General features: G+C 43.8%; 1 protein-coding gene across 1 annotated transcript in view; it reads right to left on the reverse strand.

The window, feature by feature from the left end:
• The window catches only part of LOC126235493 (uncharacterized), a 177,559-nt gene that overhangs the window by 4,179 nt on the left and 150,756 nt on the right, over nt 1-22,624 (reverse strand). Inside the window, exons 17-18 of the mRNA XM_049944212.1 lie at nt 10,442-10,565; nt 555-2,478 (exon numbers count right to left, since the gene is read on the reverse strand). Of these exons, the coding sequence (XP_049800169.1) occupies nt 555-2,478; nt 10,442-10,565 (2,048 nt within the window). The remainder of the gene's footprint in view (nt 1-554; nt 2,479-10,441; nt 10,566-22,624) is intronic.

Below are 22,624 nucleotides of genomic sequence, written 5' to 3' on the forward strand. Positions count from 1 at the left end.
CTGTGAACAGTAACTCACTACTAACAATTTAAGCCACTCAAAATGTTCACTTGAATCATTTCTTTTCAGCCATTTATCACCATTCAGAAACAAAATCGTCCCTGGAGTTGTCCTTGATGTGTGCATTCATCAATGCACAAGTTTCCCATGGTCTCGTATTCTACAATGAGAGATTACATTCCACAATCAAGAAATCAATTTTATTGGACCTTTTTAAGTTGCCCATGTTTGCAGCCTCTATAATGGGCAGCCCGCTATTTCAAAAGTACAGAATAAATAGCAGAAGCTACAAATGGCAATCTCTCCTGTTGCATAAAACTCAATAAAACATCCATCATACCCCAATGCCTTATTGTATCCAACAGCTGCTTGTTGATATTCACACACACACACACACACACACACACACACACACTCACACACACACACAGAGAGAGAGAGAGAGAGAGAGAGAGAGAGAGAGAGAAGGAGGGAAGGGGGCAGTACATATATTAAAAAGTGAAGTGTTGTAATCTATCCTCTAAAATATATTAGTAAACTAATCATTCCCTTACCTATATGGAGATGGTATCCTTCCAGGTTTCCCAGGCGAAACAGGTGCATATCTTTGGTCAGGATTTGATCCAAAATATTTATGTCCCATTGCTGCTGCTGCTGCAGTAAAGCTCTGTGGAGAATGCTGAGACACTGGTTGTGCTTGTAGCATCCGTGTTATTACACTGCCTGTAGCATTGTTATTGACAGGAGTTGCATGTGTAGGGTAGTGTTGGGGCTGTGGTGACGACTGCTGCTGCTGCGGCTGTTGTTGTTGTTGTTGTTGTTGTTGCTGTTGCTGTTGTTGTTGCTGCTGCTGCTGTTGTGGCTGTTGTTGCTGCTGCTGCTGCTGCTGCTGCTGCTGCTGTGGCTGCTGCTGGTGGGATTGTGGGGGATATCGTGTCTGATCACCCACACCAATTGCAGTTTCAGTCGCTGCAGCCAATGTTGCCTTTCCTCGACCTCTGCCTTTTCGTTTTGGTGGTGACTGCACTTCACCACTCATTCTTATAATATTCTGCTCACCTGAGACAGGAGGAGGATCATTAGCTCTATCTATCTGCATTCCGACCACGTTTGGAGGATTGTGTATGCTTTTAACATGCATTGCCTCAAGTCTCTGCATGGCGGGTGGTTGACCTTGATGTAAGATAGGTTGCTGCTGCAATTGTGGTTGAGGTGGCTGGGTTTGCTGCAGTAATGGTATGGGTGGCACCTGCTGGCGATTTTGGAGTTGTTGATGTTGCTGTGGCTGTAAAGAAGGTTGCTGCTGTTTCTGTAGTGGCTGCTGCTGTTGCTGAGATTGCTTTTGTTGGTTTTGAGAATGTGGCTGCTGAGATGGCAGCGGCTGAGGAGACTGTTGTAGTTGCTGCTGTGGCAGTTGTGTCTTTTGTTGCTGTGGCTGTGGTGGTTGCACCTGCTGCTGCTGTAGCTGTTTAGGTGGTGTCTGTTGTAATTGCTGTTGCTGAAGTTGTGTCTGCTGTGGTGGTGGCTGCTGCAACTGGGGATGGAGTGTATGGGAAAGCTGCTGAATTTGCTGATGAGAATGTTGTTGTTGTTGCTGCTGCTGCTGCTGCTGTGGTCGTTGCTGCTGCTGCTGTTGTTGCTGCTGCTGCTGCTGCTGCTGTTGTTGTTGTTGTTGCTGCTGCTGCTGCTGTTCTGGCTGCTGTTTCTGCATCTGTGTTGGGACTGAACCTGGTAATTGTCCTATTGTTGGTGCTTGTGGTGATGGTGGTGTTACACCTTGCTGTGGTTCCATGTAATTTTTGAATGACTGCTGCATGCCCATCATTCCTCTAAGTGGTGGTACTTCAAGCATACCTCTGAGAGCCTGTACGCCAGCTCCAGGAGGAGGGGGAGGGCTGCTCTCATCTGACAGTTGGCAGAATGACTGTTGATCTTCTTGGGCAGATAGTCGTCGCTGCTGTTCTGAAAATGTTCCTGCGCCCATTTCAGGCTCTTTTTGGTTTTTACGAACTGGTTTCTTCCTTTCCTTCTTCTCTGGAAGTGGTTTCTTCCTCACATATTTCCTCTTTGTTTCTTGGCTGGGTGTGGGCACTACAGCAATAGGCAGAGCTTCTGGTATGACATCTGCTGGTGTTTCAGTAGAAGGGGCTTCAGTAGTTGAATCCTCCAAGATTTCTACTAGCTTTAGTGATTCCTTCAACCTTTCACTTGGGTTGTCTGGGCATACTTCTGGTTCAGTAGGAACACTGCTTTCCAAAACAGATTCAACATGATTTTTGTCATCCTCGACTAATCGCTCCATTTCTTCCTCTAGTTGTTGCATTTCATCGTCACTACCATCGCCTTCACTATCATCAGTGTCATCTCTGATCACCTGCTTTTTCTTCTTAACCACATTTGATTTGTTTGTGTCTGGAGCAGGTGATCCCTTTGATTCATCATCTTGTTCATCCACTTTATCCTTTTCTTCATCTTTTTCTGAAATAAAAACACAAAGCTTAATTACTGAGACCACAAACAACACAATATAGAACTTGAATTAGGTAAAATGTGATATGTATCATAAGGTACTGAATGCAGCTACAAGTTGTAGTGATAAAATACAGCTTGTTTTAGCTTGCAGGAGAAGAGGTAACACCATTGCTGCAGTAATTCCAATTGTGAGCCAGTTTCCCCTTCTGCACCATCACCAGTTCAGTCAGACTAGTTCATCCTGTTCCATCCAGTAAACAGTAGTATCAGTGGCTTCAGTGTGTCATACTCAGCATGTGCTGGTGTCAATATTACCCTCTACTTGCTCCCTGCTGAAGTGCTAAAAGTCTTCAGTTATTTCAATCATACTATAGTGTCTGCAACAGTAGCTGATTCTGTGTTTTATAATTTCTCATTGGGGACTGATTAAAGGTCAGGTTATTGTTGTATGCAACCAGCAAATTCCACATATCTGTCAAACAGAAGAGGACTTAATATATTACCATGAATATTTAAAGTAACCATTACTGTGGTAAGTCAAATGAATATGTATGTAAATTCTGCCTCCAACTACAAAATGTGTCATTCACAAGACATCACAAACGGAGCACTGTTGTGAGGTGCGGAAGAAATGAAAGCTGGCAAAATGGTGATATGTTTTGTACAATTGTGACATATTTGATATATCTGGTAATCATTTTCACCATTCTTCAACCACTCTTCTGATCTCCACAACATCCTTGACAAACTACATTATTTTTGAAAATCATAAGACTGAGACCTGTGGTGTATGGGGTAGTGTCTTTGATTAGTAATCAAAAAGTTCCCAGTCCCGGATTCGAACTGCACCACCTCTTAAATTTTGAATAAAAATCATCAGCAATGGTGATTGAAGACTTCTTCATTCTGCCAACAGCTTTGTCAAAGAGGAAGGAGGAGTAACAAAGGTCTAAGGCACTCTCTTGTCCTTGGGACAGGAAAATGCCCCTAAAAGGCAGAAGTATCAGCAATGATCAACAGCGTGGGGGTGCAGAAGGCAACAGAAACACTGAATTGAAGACACATAATAATTATTCCCAAGATATGTCGCCTGTAACTGAAAAAGCATCATGATGCTCTCTCCGTTGGAAAAAGATCCTAGACTAGTCTCCCATTCAGATCTCTGGGAGGGCACTGCCAAGAAGGGGGTGACTATGAGAAAAAGAGTGAATAATCAATGAAACGATAACATTCTACAAGTTGAGGCATAGAATGCCAAAAGTTTGAATGTGGTAGGTAAGCTAGAAAATCTGAAAGTGGAAATTCTAAGGCTAAATCTAAATATTGTGGACATCAGTGAAGTGAAATGGAAAGAAGGCAAGGATTTCTTGTCAGAAATGGTATAATGGGAGTAGAATTCGTTAGGTACGACAGAGAGTGAGTTACTGTGAAATGTTCAGTGAGACTGTTATTATAATCAGAATCGACAGCAAATCAACACCAACAACAATAGTTCAGTTATACGTGCCATCAATGTAAGTAGAAGATGAAGAGACAGAGAAAATATATGAGGATATAGAAACGGGTAATTCAGTGCACAAAGGGAGATGAAAATCTAATAGTCATGGAGGATTGGAGCACAGCTGTAGGGAAAGGAATAAAAGAAAAGGTTAAGGGTGAATATGGGCTTGGTTGTAGGAATGAGAGAGTAGAAAGACTAACTGAGTACAGCTATAAATTTCAGAGGTTATAATGAATACTCTGTTCAAGAGTCAGAAGAGGAGGAGGAGGTACACATGGAAAAGGCTGGGAGATACAGGACTATTTCAGTTAGATTACATCATGGTCAGGCAGAGATTCTGAAATCAGATATTGGATTGTAAGACATACCCAGGAGCAGATATAGACTCACATCACAGTTTAGTAATGATGAAGAGTGGGCTGAAGTTTTAATAGACTAGTCAGGAAGAATCAATGCACAAAGAAGTGTGATACAGAAGTACTAAGGAATGAAGAGATATGCCTGAAGTTCTCTGAGGCTACAGACTGCTATAATGAATAGCTCACTGGGCAGTTCAGCTGAAGAGGAATGGCCATATCTAAAAAGGGCAATCAGAGAAGTTGGAGAAAAAAACGTAAGTACAATGAAGGTAACTGCGAAGAAACCTTGGGTAACAGAAGAAATACTCCATCTGATTGCTGATCAACAAAAGAATGAAGTACAAAAATGTTCAGGGAAATTCAGGAATACAGAAATACAAGTCACTTAGGAATGTAATAAACAGGAATTGCAGGAAATCTGAGGTGAAATGAATACATGAAAAACGTGCAGAAATCAAAAAAAGAAATCACTTTTGGAAGGACTGAAATGTCAAAACAACCATCGGTGAAATTAAAAGCAAGGGCAGTAACATTAAGAATGCAATGGGAATTCCATTGTTAAATAAAGAGCACACAGCAGATAGGTGAAAAGAGTACAGTTAGTACTACTGGGCATGGGGAGCAACGACGACAACGTCTAATCTGATGATGTGATAGAAGAAGAAACAGGATTTGATAGAGAAGAGATAGGCACTACTCCAGTATCAGAATTTAGAAGTGCTTTGCAAGTCTTAAAAGCAGATAAGGCAGAAGGAACAGATAACAGTCCATCGTAATTTCTAACATCAGTGAGGAAGTGGCAACAAAAAGATTATTCACGTTGTGTAGAATGTATGACACTGGCACTATACCATCAGACTTTTGGAAAAACCTCATCAACACAATTCCCAATGTTGCAAGAGCTGACAAGTGTGAGAATCTTCGCACAATCAGGTTCACAGCTCATACAGCCAAGTTCCTGACAAGAATAATATACAGCAGAATGGAGCAGAAAATTGAGGATCTGTTAGATGACAATCAGTTTGGCTTTAGGAAAAGATAAAGGTTGCTGATAATTAAAGCAAGGCTGAAGAAAAATCAAGACATGTTCATACGATTTGACGATCTGTAGAAAGTGTTAGACAATGTAAAATGGTGGAGGATGTGTGTAATCCTGAGAAAAACAGCAGTAAGCTATAGGGAAAGATGGGTAATATACATTACATACAATAACGGGAAGATGGGTAATATACATTATATACGATAACGGACAGGGAACAATAGGAGTGGAAGACCCAGAATGAAGTGTATGGATTAAAAAGGGTGTAAGACAGGGGTGTAGTCTTTCACCTCTACTGTTCAGTCAAAACATCAAAGAAGCAATGATGGAAATAAAAGAAAATCAATGGTGAAATTTGCTGAAGACATTACTAATGTCACTGAAAGTGAAGAAGAATTACGGTTTGTATTGAATGAAATAAACACTCTAATGAGTACAGAATAGGGACAGAGAGTAAATCGAAGAAAGACAAAAGTAATGAGAAGTAGCAGAAATGAGAACAGTGAGGAACTTAACATCAGGATTGACACTCATGAAGTAGATAAAGTTAAGGAACTCTGCTACCTTGGCAGCAAAATAACCTATGACGGATGGAGTAAGGAGGTCATACAAAGCAGACTAGCACTGGCAAAAAGGGCATTCCTGGCCAAAAGAAGTGTATTAGTATCAGACATATACCTTAATTTGAGGAAGGAATTTCTGAGAATGTATGTTTGGAGCACAGCTTTGTATGGTAGTAAGACATGGACTATGAGAAAAATGGAACATAAGAGAATAGAAGTATTTGACATGTAGTGCTACAGAAGAGTGATCAAAATTATGTGGACTGATAAGCAAGGACTGAGGAGGTTCTATGCAGAATAGGGGAGGAAAGGAATATATGGGAAACATGAACACAGAAGAGAACAGCATGATAGTACATCTATTAAGACCTCATGGAATAACTTCCATGCCATTAGAGGGAGCTGTAGAGGGTAAAAACTACAAAGGAAGACAGAGATTGGGATATATCCTGCAAATAATTGAGGATGTAGGTTGCAAAGTGCTACTCTGAGATGAAAGGGTTGGCACACAAGAGGAATTCATGGCAGGTCACATCAAACCAGTCAAAAGACTGATTACTAGTGGGCAGGGGAATCCCCCCTTACTTCAAGGTTAATATCGACATATCCACACAATTGTTCTCAAAGGCCATGTTCCCACCCATCCACTACCACTTACTCTTTAAGATTCACCACTGGTAAATCCTGCACGACAGGCAGGAAAACATGAGCCAGTCATTCATGTTGTTTACCACGTAATATCTGTTCACTGCACAGCTTTTTACATAGAAATAATTTCCATTAAATTTGCTGAGCACATGAAAGGACACATAAGGACTGTTCACCCTGATAACATCTAACACTCAGTAGCTAAGAGCTTTCTACAGCAAATAAGCCATTTAGTTTGTCTCACCAGCACTAGTTTCCCTTGTAGAAGAGAACTTTACTCTCCATTACATCCTCAAATCTCAAAACCTTTATGATCTTAACATCCTGTAACATCCCACTTTTTTCCAAGTGGTAGAAGTTCATTATTTAATAAATTACTCTTCTCTTGCTATTCCAATTTCCGTTTACCTTCCTCTTTAATTTATGTGAACTTCTCTCTGTGTATCTCTTACCATCTCTGAACTGGCACTGGAACACTATTTACTAACATAACACCTTTGATCCCCTGCTCTGTGTGCTGCAGTCACCACAGATGCCTACTGCAGTGGCAACACCGCAGACAGACACAGCAATGTAGGTTGCTGACTCCGCTGTGAAGTCTGGCTGACGCGAGAGTGTTTACAAGCAAGTACCACAGTTGACAACAAATGCATAGGTGTGGCCAATGTCCACCAGAGCGCATCAACCAGCAGCAGAGGAAGGGGGAGCAACAATCAACGAAGTATTTCCTGGCCATCACGTGTGTGCAAACAGTCCTGGAAATATCCTTCTGCCCTGGGCTAGATAAGCTGGCACCCAGCCATTCAGCAGGCAGTTCTCAACTTGTCGAGTGTGGAGAAAATCAGCTGGTCCAGTGGTGTGCCACCGCGACCATTCTCTCTACTGCAATGATTGTGATACGTCGCTTCTGTCATCTTAGACTATGTACCAGTTGCTAGCAGCCGACTTTGATGTGGAAAAGTTGTATGGGTATAGAGTTGAAAGGAACTCTGGCCATGAGTGACTTTGTCTCTCAAGTCCAACCTTCCCTAACTATCCCCTCTTTCCTCCCTGATGAAGGACCAATTAAGTTCAAAAAACCTAGGGATAGTATTTTCTAGTTTTAAGTGTTTCAAACAACAGTACTTGGAAATTTGCTTGTGAACCAGCTATTCTGCCTTCTTGAAATATACAATTTTCTACAACACACTTATAAAAAAGAAACAGTATAAATTAGCAATGGAGCTTTAAGATCAGTTGTTTATTTTTCAGGCAGCTGTAGGCAATAACTGGATGGAAAGCAAAAGGGGAAAAAGTGGATAAGAGAACTGACTGTGTGGGAAGCTCATTTTGATACTTTTCACACCAGCGAAAATCAGTTGAGCAAATCAACAAGTATATCTCGAGCCCTTTCATACATCTCCTCGCAGTAATAATAATTACAGTAACTTCAGCATGAAGAAGATACTAACTAATCACTTAGCATTTAAATCTCATAAGAAACAAATGGTCTTCAGCTCTGTGGATGATCTATGCCCAATGGAAATTGCTACTCAAGAATGCACCAGTAGGTCTCAGGTGTAACTCAGAATTCCAATTATTTGGAAAAGTAATGCAGTTAGGTGGCCGGCGACCTGTGTGTGTTTGTGTGTGTGTGTGTGTGTGTGTGTGTGTGTGTGAGAGAGAGAGAGAGAGAGAGAGAGAGAGAGAGAGAGAGAGAGAGATAACCCTCCTGGCCTCAACCTTCATTACTCATTGTCCTTACCATCAGCTCCTTCCCTGCACCCATTCCAGACCTCTATTTCACCAAAGCACCCACAGTCTTTTTATTTCTCTCCTTTTGCACTAACCCCCCCCCCCCCCCCACCCCTGCCCATCCCTTCCATCTAAGCATTTTACAGTTGCCTACCCCTACCCTGCTCTCTCTCCCCCTCCTTGCCCCAGCCTCCTCTTTACCCCCACCACCTGATTGCTTCTCCTATCATGTGATGCTACTCACAGTCTCACCTCAGCAGTCACAGACTGTGGTTGTGTGTGTGTGTGTTGTCTTGTTGGCCGGTAGCTGATTTTTCGGCAGTCTTTTTGTTGAGCCTGTCTGCGACTCAGCATCTCTGGTTAATATCCACTATCCTTTTCATAGTAGAATTACATTAAGGAAGACATCCAACATTTACTTCACCCTGACAGATACGAGGTGTGTTTTCTAAGTATGAGGGTGTTTAGTATGTAATGCAACAGGATTTTGGTTTTATTCGAGATTCCAATACGCCCTATTACTGCCCATTCTTTTGGAAAAAAACCTATTTTCCAACATAATCTCCATTCAATGCAATGGACTTAAGTGGTGGGAGGGTCTGTAGGCCTGCATGGTGCCACTCTACTGGTCCAAGTCAGAGCCAACCTCTTGCTGCATCAGTAACTCCCCATCATTAACAAACTCTTTCTGCAGAGTGCATCCTTCATTGGGCTAAACAGATGGAAGTCAAAATATGTGACATCCAGGTTGTAGGGTGGATGAGGTAGAACAGTACATTTTTGCTGCAATGATAAGAGACGGCTCACCATTGTTGCCATGAGTCTGTAGGCATTCTGCAAGTACATACGAATATCTGTGGTGCCTGATTTTCCGCAAAAAGAGACTCAATGACATCTCTCTGCTTGGAATGCACCTCCTTTACAGAAGCTATTCCAAAGACTACATATAGTGCCACCACCTGTTGAAATTCATGAAACTATAGGGACTCAAGCACGATGTCCCACAACAAATTCCACATTTTTTCATCTGAAATTGGCCGAGGAAAAAAAAACGTGTTGCATTACTTACTGAATGCCCATCGTAAGTACCATTTTGAAATAAAAATAATACAAGTACATTTTCCTTTACAATTTTATTTTTACCCGAAAGCCTGCACATAATTTTTTTTACTCAATTTCCACCAATATTTGGGGTGTTTATGTTTGTCTGGGAGTATTTGAAATGCCTCCTCTGAGAATCCAGCTGACACTCAAATCCTCACTGTGATTCGTTTTCTTAGTGTTAACTGTGTGAAAGCGGGTGCAGTTCAAGAAACGAGTGATGAGATGTTACCAAAATGGGTGAGAGCTTTTAAAGGTGGTACAAATGTGCAAGATGATGATGGAACTGGGTGACCTTTAGTCATTACTGATGATTTGGTGCAGAAAGTTGAAAAAGTGAGAGAGATCAGATGTTTCACAATTTCGACATTATGTGATAAGTTTCCTCAAGTGTTAAGGAGTAATGTTGTGTCAAGGTTCTGTCTCTTTCTTTATTGTTTCTGCTTCATTTTTAGTGTAATAGTGAATACAATTATATTAGAAACACATTTATTTTATTTCAATATGAACAAATAAAATGGTGTGACTTACCATACGAAAGCGCTGGCAGGTCGATAGACACACAAACAAACACAATCATACACACAAAATTCTAGCTTTCGCAACCAACTGTTGCTTCATCAGGAAAGAGGGAAGCCTTTACAAATGTCTGCTTGTGTCTGTGTATGTGTGGTTGGATATGGGTGTGTGTGCGAGTGTATACCTGTCCTTTTTTCCCCCAAGGTAAGTCTTTCCGCTCCCGGGATTGGAATGACTCCTTACCCTCTCTCTTAAAACCCACATCCTTTCGTCTTTCCCTCTCCTTCCCTCTTTCCTGATGAAGCAACAGTTGGTTGCGAAAGCTAGAATTTTGTGTGTATGATTGTGTTTGTTTGTGTGTCTATCGACCTGCCAGCGCTTTCGTATGGTAAGTCACATCATTTTTCCTGCGTGGAATGTTTCCCTCTATTATATTCTGAACAAATAAAATAGTGCACACAGACAAGTAAACTTATCAATTTGCTCCTCAGACTAAAACACCTACCTGATTCAGAACTGTCATCCTGTTCGACTACAGGTTCTTGCTCCTCTTCTTCCTCCCCTTCATCTTCATTTATGACAAATTCTTCTTCACTCTCGACCAGTCTGCGACTTCTCTTTATCACCTCCTTGAAATGAAACAAACATAAAAAATCACAAATGCTTGGCATCAGATGAACAGTGGTGGAAAAAAGATATGATTATGGTGTAATTGTTTCTCAACGAAGAAATCAGAATAACTTATTATTAATTTTGAAACATCACAGCCACACCTATATATTCTTCCTTACCATCTGAAAGCTAAAATTCATATTTTTGTTTATGCTTGTGTCAGCTATACGTGGGTTATTACCTCTTGCACATTAAGTGTTACCTTTATTTTAAATACTATTCCTAATTCAAGGGTAATTATGTGTAATGGTGCTGCTGAAGTGTAATTAGAAATAATAGAAATGTTACCTGACTTGTTAAGAAAAGTCCAAGTTATTAAGTAATTTATATAGTGGCATTTATGCCTTGGGATATGTGACATTTACACATTTGAGACCTCATTTTATTATACAATATATGAAGCCTCATGTTATTGTACATTAGCAGGCAGTCAAGAAAGGTAAACCTACCCATCCCACAAAGTGACAGATGATCATGAAGCATGGGAACATTGGTGTGAGTAGAAGCAGTGTTGTGCTGGAGCATATAGAGGGATAACAGTGAGTCAGCTGCTGGGTATGGTGCCAAGTACGTAACTTTGATTATCTACACTCCTGGAAATGGAAAAAAGAACACATTGACACCGGTGTGTCAGACCCACCATACTTGCTCCGGACACTGCGAGAGGGCTGTACAAGCAATGATCACACGCACGGCACAGCGGACACACCAGGAACCGCGGTGTTGGCCGTCGAATGGCGCTAGCTGCGCAGCATTTGTGCACCGCCGCCGTCAGTGTCAGCCAGTTTGCCGTGGCATACGGAGCTCCATCGCAGTCTTTAACACTGGTAGCATGCCGCGACAGCGTGGACGTGAACCGTATGTGCAGTTGACGGACTTTGAGCGAGGGCGTATAGTGGGCATGCGGGAGGCCGGGTGGACGTACCGCCGAATTGCTCAACACGTGGGGCGTGAGGTCTCCACAGTACATCGATGTTGTCGCCAGTGGTCGGCGGAAGGTGCACGTGCCCGTCGACCTGGGACCGGACCGCAGCGACGCACGGATGCACGCCAAGACCGTAGGATCCTACGCAGTGCCGTAGGGGACCGCACCGCCACTTCCCAGCAAATTAGGGACACTGTTGCTCCTGGGGTATCGGCGAGGACCATTCGCAACCGTCTCCATGAAGCTGGGCTACGGTCCCGCACACCGTTAGGCCGTCTTCCGCTCACGCCCCAACATCGTGCAGCCCGCCTCCAGTGGTGTCGCGACAGGCGTGAATGGAGGGACGAATGGAGACGTGTCGTCTTCAGCGATGAGAGTCGCTTCTGCCTTGGTGCCAATGATGGTCGTATGCGTGTTTGGCGCCGTGCAGGTGAGCGCCACAATCAGGACTGCATACGACCGAGGCACACAGGGCCAACACCCGGCATCATGGTGTGGGGAGCGATCTCCTACACTGGCCGTACACCACTGGTGATTGTCGAGGGGACACTGAATAGTGCACGGTACATCCAAACCATCATCGAACCCATCGTTCTACCATTCCTAGACCGGCAAGGGAACTTGCTGTTCCAACAGGACAATGCACGTCCGCATGTATCCCGTGCCACCCAACGTGCTCTAGAAGGTGTAAGTCAACTACCCTGGCCAGCAAGATCTCCGGATCTGTCCCCCATTGAGCATGTTTGAGACTGGATGAAGCGTCGTCTCACGCGGTCTGCACGTCCACCACGAACGCTGGTCCAACTGAGGCGCCAGGTGGAAATGGCATGGCAAGCCGTTCCACAGGACTACATCCAGCATCTCTACGATCGTCTCCATGGGAGAATAGCAGCCTGCATTGCTGCGAAAGGTGGATATACACTGTACTAGTGCCGACATTGTGCATGCTCTGTTGCCTGTGTCTATGTGCCTGTGGTTCTGTCAGTGTGATCATGTGATGTATCTGACCCCAGGAATGTGTCAATAAAGTTTCCCCTTCCTGGGACAATGAATTCACGGTGTTCTTATTTCAATTTCCAGGAGTGTATATTTACTGTTTACTATTCCTACACGGTTCTAAAGATACTGAAGATCTTATCCACACTGACAACATTCTAATTATAATTTCAATCATTCTAAATTGAAGTTCCAAGCTTAATCAAAGTTTTCAGTTAATGTTGTAAATCACTGGCGGACTGAAACGACCAATCACAAGAGCACCCCAAGTGGGCAGACGCAAAACCACATAGCTCACTTGTTAGTCTAGAATAAACTCACAGGCAGATACCATGTTGTTACTACAAGTGACTATTTAATATTATCAAAGGTGAACTAAAATTTAAACCAGCCTCAGGAAACATTTGTGTATGATCTCGTACTGCCATCAAAATTGTGTGGATATAATTTTGTCAACTTTGATAAATGACAATTAGAATCCGTGAACTTTGATGCTGAAACTGATGATAGAATGACTCTCACAGGCAGATACCATGTTGTTACTACAAGTGACTATTTAATATTATAAAAGGTGAACTAAAATTTAAACCAGCCTCAGGAAACATTTGTGTATGATCTCGTACTGCCATCAAAATTGTGTGGATATAATTTTGTCAACTTTGATAAATGACAATTAGAATCCGTGAACTTTGATGCTGAAACTGATGATAGAATGACTCTCAAAAAGTTGCTGATTATAAAGACTGTTTTTCCCAATTATGAAATTGAGAGAATAAAATGAGGTGGCATTCCTTTATTTCGAGACTTTTACTGTAGTGACATTTAGATATTCCATTAACCACTGTTCAATGCATGCATGTTATTGTCTATGGCCAGCAGAGAAGAAAGCCCATGGGGACACTTGACCACTGTTATGGCTACTGTGGCTGAACTGCAAGCAACTGCGCCTGACAGGAGAAGCAAACTGGGTGGCAGGGTAAGGAGGAGGCTGGGGTGGGAAAGGGGAGGATAGGAAGGCAGGGGTGGAGCAGGGTGTAATGCTGCTCATGAGAACATGCAGGGATGTGTTGGGGACAGGGTAGGGCCTCTAGATGCAGTCAGGAGGTTTGAGGGGAAGGCGGGGGGGGGGGGGGGGGAGTGGAAAAGGAGGGAAGCACAGAAGGGGGGAGGGAGAGAAGCTATTGTGTGTGTTTGTGGAATAAAAGGCTGTGTTGTTCTGTAGTGCTGAAGTGGGAGCATGGAAGGGGACAGATAGTTGAAGGACAGTGTCTAGCGAAGGTTGATGGCCTGGGGAGGAGGGAGGAAATTTTAGGGGATTGTAGGATATACTGCAGGGAGAGTTCCGACCTGTACATTTCCAAAAAGATGGTATTGATAGGGAGGATCCAGATGGCACAGACTGTGAAGCAGCCACTGAAGTGAATCATGTTTTGGACAGCATATTCAGCAACTGGGTGGTCCAGCTGTCTCAGGGTGTATAAGTGGACAAGAAAAGAAAATTCCTGGATTTTTCCCAGATCTCCCGGTTAAAAACGTACTTTTTCCATTGTGAAAATACACTTCTTCCAAGGTGAAAATACACTTTTTACACGATAAGTGACAGTGTACTTTTCCTCGGAGCTGTAAAATTCTCAATCCTTTGAACTGCGTTTTGGAAAGACCTTTGATGCGCAGCAACATGTACGCTGCATCTTCATATTACAATAGGGTGCATATTTTCGTATTATGAAAGTATAAATTCGAATTCCACCAAACACAGCACATTAGTTTCTGAAGCATTGAAACAGAGTGTCCAATGCACTACATGAGCCAATCACAGCTCACGTCACATGATATTGACAGCCAATTACAGCAAATATTCAGAGCATGTAGTTAGGCAATAGCAACATGACTGTTAAGTAGCATGAACACACAAATAGGAAAAGTTAATGGTTTGAATTAATGTACGTAGCGTAGCTACAAGAAAAGCTAAGCTTCCAAATAAAACACTGGTGTTTTTAGCGTGTGTCACACTTTTAGATATGTCACACAAATGTGCCAGTAAAATTTTAAACAATGACATTAATGTCTTGTCTTCTGGGCTCAAAATTATTCTAAGTGGCTGGAACTGAAAGTGTTAAGTTTTAAATGAGAGTCAAACACTTAACAATTTAAGAAATGCATTGCACACTCTCACACGTAACACAGCTCATCTTACATAAAAGGAAATTTCCTTTGAAAATAATACTTTTTAAAGAACCATTTGCAATATTTTCCCATGACCCCATAGATATGGGATCGCTTCAGCAGCAGAGAGTGCCAGAAAACAGTCGTTACTGCACATGGGCAGCTACGATGATGTAGGAAGCTCACATGTTTATACACATATAACATTAAGACACCTTACATGACGTCATAAAAGAAATAGGACCTCAGAGGATACTACATGAGCATAGGAATTTCACAAACCATACTAAATTGCATAATTCGGCTTAAAGGACACATTCATATGTCCACATGCACAATGAAGTAAGCCCCAACCTGATATTAAGCTTTTCAGTGCGCTTTTTGGGACGCAAATTTTCTTGGAGTACCAGTACTTTATTGTCTCAAGTTTGGTTCTTTATTGTCGTAACGTCATACGTGCCAGAAGATGAAAATGTGAACTTGAAATTCAGTGAACAATAGTGTGGAATGAAACACTTCATTTCTTATAAATTGACTGCATCTCTGGAAAAGATTAATAAAAGACTCGTTTATTTAGCAAACCGACAAAAATAACTTCATTGTTGTGCAAGGCGATTAATGCGTGACTGCCAAAAATATGGAAACAAAATAAAATCAGAAAACTGAAACTAATAACATATTTTAGTCTTTCATAATTATGTGAATGTATTTTAATTCATTTGATAGCTCCCGCCAACAGAAATCTGTTTTGTTTTCATTTGACAAATAAAATGTAAATGAAGGGAAAACAGTAAAAATCACTAAACGTATACACGGGTCACTATCCGCCTCCCTCTTGCGCGAATCTGGCAGCTTGGGCAAGCCAGAAAAACTCTTCTGTGTAGCATGACTGCTTTTTGCTACTGCTGCAGCCACACTTCAAGTAGCCAGAAACAGGAGAAGGTACTGCTCATATGCGACTCAAACTGCGCATGTACATGAGCCTGCTGGCAACTGCTCAAAACGAACTTAATGGGAACAGTTGTGACATCACGCTCATCGGAAGCAGTTTGCTGTTATGAACTATTCCATAGTCTTTGTCTTCAAGCCTTTCACACATTTTGCTTTTGGCAGGTGCTTGTGTGTGCTCTGTGTTTTGTTGCTGTAAATGTCGCATTTCCTTTGCAACTTAAGTTTTATTTTGGTTTTATTCTCTCATTTACATTTTATTGCTGCAGTATTATTCTGCTGTAGTGGGATATAGTAAAATTCTTCATTGGACTATCAGTTATTACCAGTTAAAATTATAAAATTTTAACTGAAGACTAAAACAATGAAAAATTACTGGAATTCTAAAAAAATTCCAGGGTTTTTTCTGGTTTCCTCCTAGGTAAAAAAATTCCCAGGTTTTTCACGGATTTCCTGGTTGTCCCGGAGCGTATACACCCTGTGTCTCTTGGCCACAGTTTGTTGGTGGCCATTCATGCAGAAAGACAGCCTGTTGATTATCATGCCCAAGTAGAATTCAGCACAGCGGTTGCCGCTTAGTTTGTAGACAACATGATTGGTTTCACAGGCAGCCCTGCCTTTGATAGGACAAGTCTTGCATCTAGGTCTATTAAGGGATATGAGCTACGAGGCGAGGGGTTGGGAGCAGGGCTGGTGTAGGGATGGACAAGGATATTGCATACCTTCGGTGGGAGGTGAATACCACTGTGGGAGATGAGGGAAGAATAGTGAGTAGTATATTCCTGATTTCAGATATGAGCTACGAGGCGAGGGGTTGGGAGCAGGGCTGGTGTAGGGATGGACAAGGATATTGCATACCTTCGGTGGGAGGTGAATACCACTGTGGGAGATGAGGGAAGAATAGTGAGTAGTATATTCCTAATTTCAGGTAGTTGAAACCCTGGAGGAGAATGTAATTCAGTGCTCTAGTCCTGGATGGTACTGAGTCATGAGGGGAGTGCTCCTTTGTGGCCAGACAGTGGGTGTGTGGGAGGTGATAGGTGGCTGGAGAGACAAGGCACAGGAGATCTGTTTCCGTACAAAGACGGGAGGGTAATTACGGTCAATGAAGGCCTACGTGAGATCTTTGGTCTATTTTGAGGGGGACTACTTGTCATTACAGATGCAGTAGACTCAGGTGGCTAGTGTATATGGAAGGGAATTCTTAGTAAGGAATGGTAGCAGCTATCAAAATGGAGGTATGGTTAGTAGGTTTGATATGGACAGAGGTATTGATGTAGCCATATTTGAGGTGGACATCAGCATCAAGGAAGGTGGCTTGTTGGATTGAGAAAGATTAGGTGAAGTGAATGTGGGAGAAAGTATTGAGGTTCTGGAGGAATGTGGAAGATATCATCAACGAATATGAACCATGTGAGGAGTTTGGGATTCTGGGTAGTTAGGAAGTATTCCTATAGGTGGTCCATGAATAGGATGGCATAGGATGGTGCCATGCAGGTGCTTATTGCTGTACCACCGATCTGTTTGTAGATGAAGCCTTCAGAGATGAAGCAGCTGAGAGTGAGAATATAGTTAGTCACGGCTACCAGGAAGTACACATTAGGAGTGATTTAAAATGGAATGATCATATAAAGTTGATCGTCGGTAAAGCAGATGCCAGACTGAGATTCATTGGAAGAATCCTAAGGAAATGCAATCCAAAAACAAAGGAAGTAGGTTACAGTACGCTTGTTCGCCCACTGCTTGAATACTGCTCAGCAGTGTGGGATCCGTACCAGATAGGGTTGATAGAAGAGATAGAGAAGATCCAACGGAGAGCAGCGCGCTTCGTTACAGGATCATTTAGTAATTGCGAAAGCGTTACGGAGATGATAGATAAACTCCAGTGGAAGACTCTGCAGGAGAGACGCTCAGTAGCTCGGTACGGGCTTTTGTTAAAGTTTCGAGAACATACCTTCACCGAAGAGTCAAGCAGTATATTGCTCCCTCCTACGCATATCTCGCGAAGAGACCATGAGGACAAAATCAGAGAGATTAGAGCCCACACAGAAGCATACCGACAATCCTTCTTTCCACGAACAATACGAGACTGGAATAGAAGGGAGAACCGATAGAGGTACTCAGGGTACCCTCCGCCACACACCGTCAGATGGCTTGCAGAGTATGGATGTAGATGTAGAAGGAGGTTGTAGGTATGCAATCAGCCAGGCATTGGGAAAGGTAGTGTCCAATAGCAACAAGGCTATGGGCATTAGGGACGTTAGTGTAAAGGGAGGTGGCATCAATAGTGGTAAGCTGGTCCTGTGTGGCAAAGGAATAGGAACTGTGGAGAGTCGGTGGAGGAAATGCTCAGTGTCTTTGCACTAGAAGGATAGGTTACAGGTAACCACAAGAGCAGAGATTCTCTCGTCCTGGATGGTTGGGTGTATAGACTTTAGGAAGCATTTACACTCCTGGAAATGGAAAAAAGAACACATTGACACCGGTGTGTCAGACCCACCATACTTGCTCCGGACACTGCGAGAGGGCTGTACAAGCAACGATCACACGCACGGCACAGTGGACACACCAGGAACCGCGGTGTTGGCCGTCGAATGGCGCTAGCTGCGCAGCATTTGTGCACCACCGCCGTCAGTGTCAGCCAGTTTGCCGTGGCATACGGAGCTCCATCGCAGTCTTTAACACTGGTAGCATGCCGCGACAGCGTGGACGTGAACCGTATGTGCAGTTGACGGACTTTGAGCGAGGGCGTATAGTGGGCATGCGGGAGGCCGGGTGGACGTACCGCCGAATTGCTCAACACGTGGGGCGTGAGGTCTCCACAGTACATCGATGTTGTCGCCAGTGGTCGGCGGAAGGTGCACGTGCCCGTCGACCTGGGACCGGACCGCAGCGACGCACGGATGCACGCCAAGACCGTAGGATCCTACGCAGTGCCGTAGGGGACCGCACCGCCACTTCCCAGCAAATTAGGGACACTGTTGCTCCTGGGGTATCGGCGAGGACCATTCGCAACCGTCTCCATGAAGCTGGGCTACGGTCCCGCACACCGTTAGGCCGTCTTCCGCTCACGCCCCAACATCGTGCAGCCCGCCTCCAGTGGTGTCGCGACAGGCGTGAATGGAGGGACGAATGGAGACGTGTCGTCTTCAGCGATGAGAGTCGCTTCTGCCTTGGTGCCAATGATGGTCGTATGCGTGTTTGGCGCCGTGCAGGTGAGCGCCACAATCAGGACTGCATACGACCGAGGCACACAGGGCCAACACCCGGCATCATGGTGTGGGGAGTGATCTCCTACACTAGCCGTACACCACTGGTGATCGTCGAGGGGACACTGAATAGTGCACGGTACATCCAAACCGTCATCGAACCCATCGTTCTACCATTCCTAGACCGGCAAGGGAACTTGCTGTTCCAACAGGACAATGCACGTCCGCATGTATCCCGTGCCACCCAACGTGCTCTAGAAGGTGTAAGTCAACTACCCTGGCCAGCAAGATCTCCGGATCTGTCCCCCATTGAGCATGTTTGGGACTGGATGAAGCGTCGTCTCACGCGGTCTGCACGTCCACCACGAACGCTGGTCCAACTGAGGCGCCAGGTGGAAATGGCATGGCAAGCCGTTCCACAGGACTACATCCAGCATCTCTACGATCGTCTCCATGGGAGAATAGCAGCCTGCATTGCTGAGAAAGGTGGATATACACTGTACTAGTGCCGACATTGTGCATGCTCTGTTGCCTGTGTCTATGTGCCTGTGGTTCTGTCAGTGTGATCATGTGATGTATCTGACCCCAGGAATGTGTCAATAAAGTTTCCCCTTCCTGGGACAATGAATTCACGGTGTTCTTATTTCAATTTCCAGGAGTGTATAAGGCAGGAGTGTGGGGAGTGGTAGGGTGAGGAAAGAGAGACATGCAGGGGAGACATTCTGTCATGGCTCTAAGGAGCTGCAGATAGCCTGGATATCCTGCTGTATTTCTTGAACAGAGCTACTGTGGCAGGGTTTGCAGATGGGTGATCTGAGAGTTGGTAGAGTTCTTCTGCCAGGTAATCATTGCAGATCAAAACCAAAGTGGTGGAGCCATTGTCAGCAGGTAGGATGATAAGGTCAGGAAGAGTTTTTAGGTGGAGGATTGTGGTTCTTTCTGCAGATGTGTGGTTAGCTTCTATCTTGAGCAAATTTGGGAATTACAATGACTCAAGGTTTGAAGTTAAGAAATTCTGGAATGCTAAAGGCGTTTATTTGGGGGGGCAGTGGGAGGGCAGTTGGATAGCAGAGTGAGCTCAGTCAAGCAGGGTACAACATTGGGTTTAGGTTGAGCCAGACTCGTAGCGTTTCTGGCAAAAAGTGTTTCCTCTGTATGGACCGGGAGAATGTCTACATGCTATTCCCCGTAGCCTACCCTCCTACATCAATGACGTCAACCATTTCCTCCACCAACTTTCCACAGTTCCTGTTCTTTTACCACAAGGCACTCTGCTCATCACTAATGATATCACCTCTCTCTACAATAACATTCATAATGCCCATAGCCTTGCTGCTATTGAACACTACCTTTCCCAACACCTGAATGATTCCAAACCCGCAACCTCATTCCTGATCACCATCACCAACTATATCCTCACCCACAATTGCTTCACATTTGAAGGTATCATCTACAATTCAGGATACAGCAAAGGGCATCCACATGACACCATCCTATATCAGCCTACTCATGGGCCACCTAGAGAAATATTTCCTAACCATGCAGAATCCAAAATCCCACACATTGTTCAGATTCCCTGATGATTTCTTCGTGATCTGGACCAAGGATGAGGACACCCTGTCCACACTCTTCCAGAACCTCAACACTTCCTCCCTCATTTGCTTTACCCAGTCCTCCTCAACCCAACACGCCACCTTCCTTGATGCTGATGTCCACCTCAAAGATGGCTAAATCAGTACCTCTGTCCATTACCCCCACTTAAGCAGCTGGCACACACTCCATAAGAAGAGACCCTTCCATACACCCTAACCACCCATGGCAATCGCATCCATCCTCCTCCAAAAATACCAAGGGTCCCAATGAGGCCTTTACAGTCCGAAATTACCCTCTCAACTTTGTACAGGAACAGATCTCCCAAGTCTTGTCCCTACAGTCCCCTACCACCTTCCACATTCCCACCATCTGGCCACAAACGAGCACTCCTCTTAGGACGCAGTACCACCCAGGACTAGAGCAACGGAATCACATTCTCTGCCAGGCTTTCAACTTTTCGACTACCTCTCATTATGCTCTGAAATGAGGAATATCCTACCCACTACCCTTCCCACATCTCTCACAGTGGTATTCCACCTCCACTGAACCTACGTAATACCACTGTCCATACCCACTCCACCCCAACTCCCAGCCCCTTGCCTTGCCTGTAACAGACCTAGATGCAAGACCTGCCCCATACATCATCCCACCGCCACCTACTACAGTCTGATCACAAGCGTCATCAACCCCATCAAAGACAGGGCCACCTGTGAAACCTGTTGTGTGATCTACAAACTGAGCTGCATTCTACCTGGGCATGATAACCAACAAGCTGTCGGTCCACATGAAAGGCCACCAACAAACTGTGGCCAAGAGACAGCTGGACCAACCAGTTGCTGAACATGCTGCCCAAAACAATGTGCTTGATTTCAATGACTAGTTCACAGCCTTTGCCATCTAGATCTTCCCTACAAACACCAGCTTTCCTGAATTATGCAGGTCGGAACTTTCCCTGCAATACATCTTGCTTGCATTCCCGAAACCCTCCCCCCCCCCCCCCCCCCTGGCCTCAGACTCTGCTAGTCAGTGTCCTTTGCCCATCTGTCCCCTTCTCTGCTCCCACTCCAGTACTATGCAGCCTTCTACTCCATCAACGCATCCACTAGTCTCTCACTTTTTCCCTGCTCCTCTAGTTATCCTTGTCCACCCCCCCCCCCCCAAAAAAAAACCTCCCGACTGCTTCAGCAGTCCTACATTGTTCCCCACCATGTCCCTGCATTCTCTCACAAGCATCAGTACATGCTCCCCCACCTCTACCATGCTATCCCTCCCCCTCCCCCTCCCCAAAGCCAGCCTCCTCCTTACCCCCATCACCCAGACGGCTTCTTTCATCAGGCGTAGTTGCTCGCAATCCAGTCATGAGTGTATGGGTTATGCTCGTCTGTGTGTGTGTGTGTGTGTGTGTGTGTGTGTTAGAAGAAGGCCTTCTGCCAAAAGCTCACATGTATAGCAGTCTTTTGTTTGTGCCTGTCTGAGACTCAACATGTTCTTTATGTGGTGAGTAGCAATCTATCATTTTCTTAATATTGTCATTATTTTATCATGGACTTTACTTTGTTTGATTATATTTCTGTTGTGTTTGATATTGTTTTGTGATAATTTTAATAACTAATCAGTCTTGTGAAAAATATTACTAATTCTTTCTTTTCTGGCTTTTATGTTATGAACAAGTATCTTTATTTTTTCACTGCTGGCTTCTTTATTCAGTTTGTTTTTGCCAAATGCTGAAGGAACTTTGTGTTCCTAATCTCTGACGTTCTTCTCATACAATTTCATGAGATGGCTGGTTCACCACAATCTACTTCTGGAAATCAATTCCTTTCACTACAAGAGCATGGCATGTAATATACTTTATTCAGTATTTAATGAAGGTTTCTATAACTGGATTTCTTTTGCTATCTTTGTGCAATGCGAAAGATTATTTCTGTATCTCATGAAATGAACATGAATCCTGATCCATTGTAAATAACAATAGGACAAAATAAAACTTGTATTGTTACTTTATGTGGTCAGATAATTGTAATTTGGAATCTGGCCACAACTTGTAGGCACAGGAATAAATTTGTGTAACATCACTTTCAATCTGTACCTATCGTCCTACATTTATTATCAATTCAAATTTCTGCGTCTACTGTAATCAGTGTAAAAGAATTTTAGAATGATTGACCTCAATATGTTT

The sequence above is a fragment of the Schistocerca nitens genome, chromosome 2 (assembly GCF_023898315.1).
Source record: "Schistocerca nitens isolate TAMUIC-IGC-003100 chromosome 2, iqSchNite1.1, whole genome shotgun sequence".
In the NCBI taxonomy this organism is placed as follows: Eukaryota; Metazoa; Arthropoda; class Insecta; order Orthoptera; family Acrididae; genus Schistocerca; species Schistocerca nitens.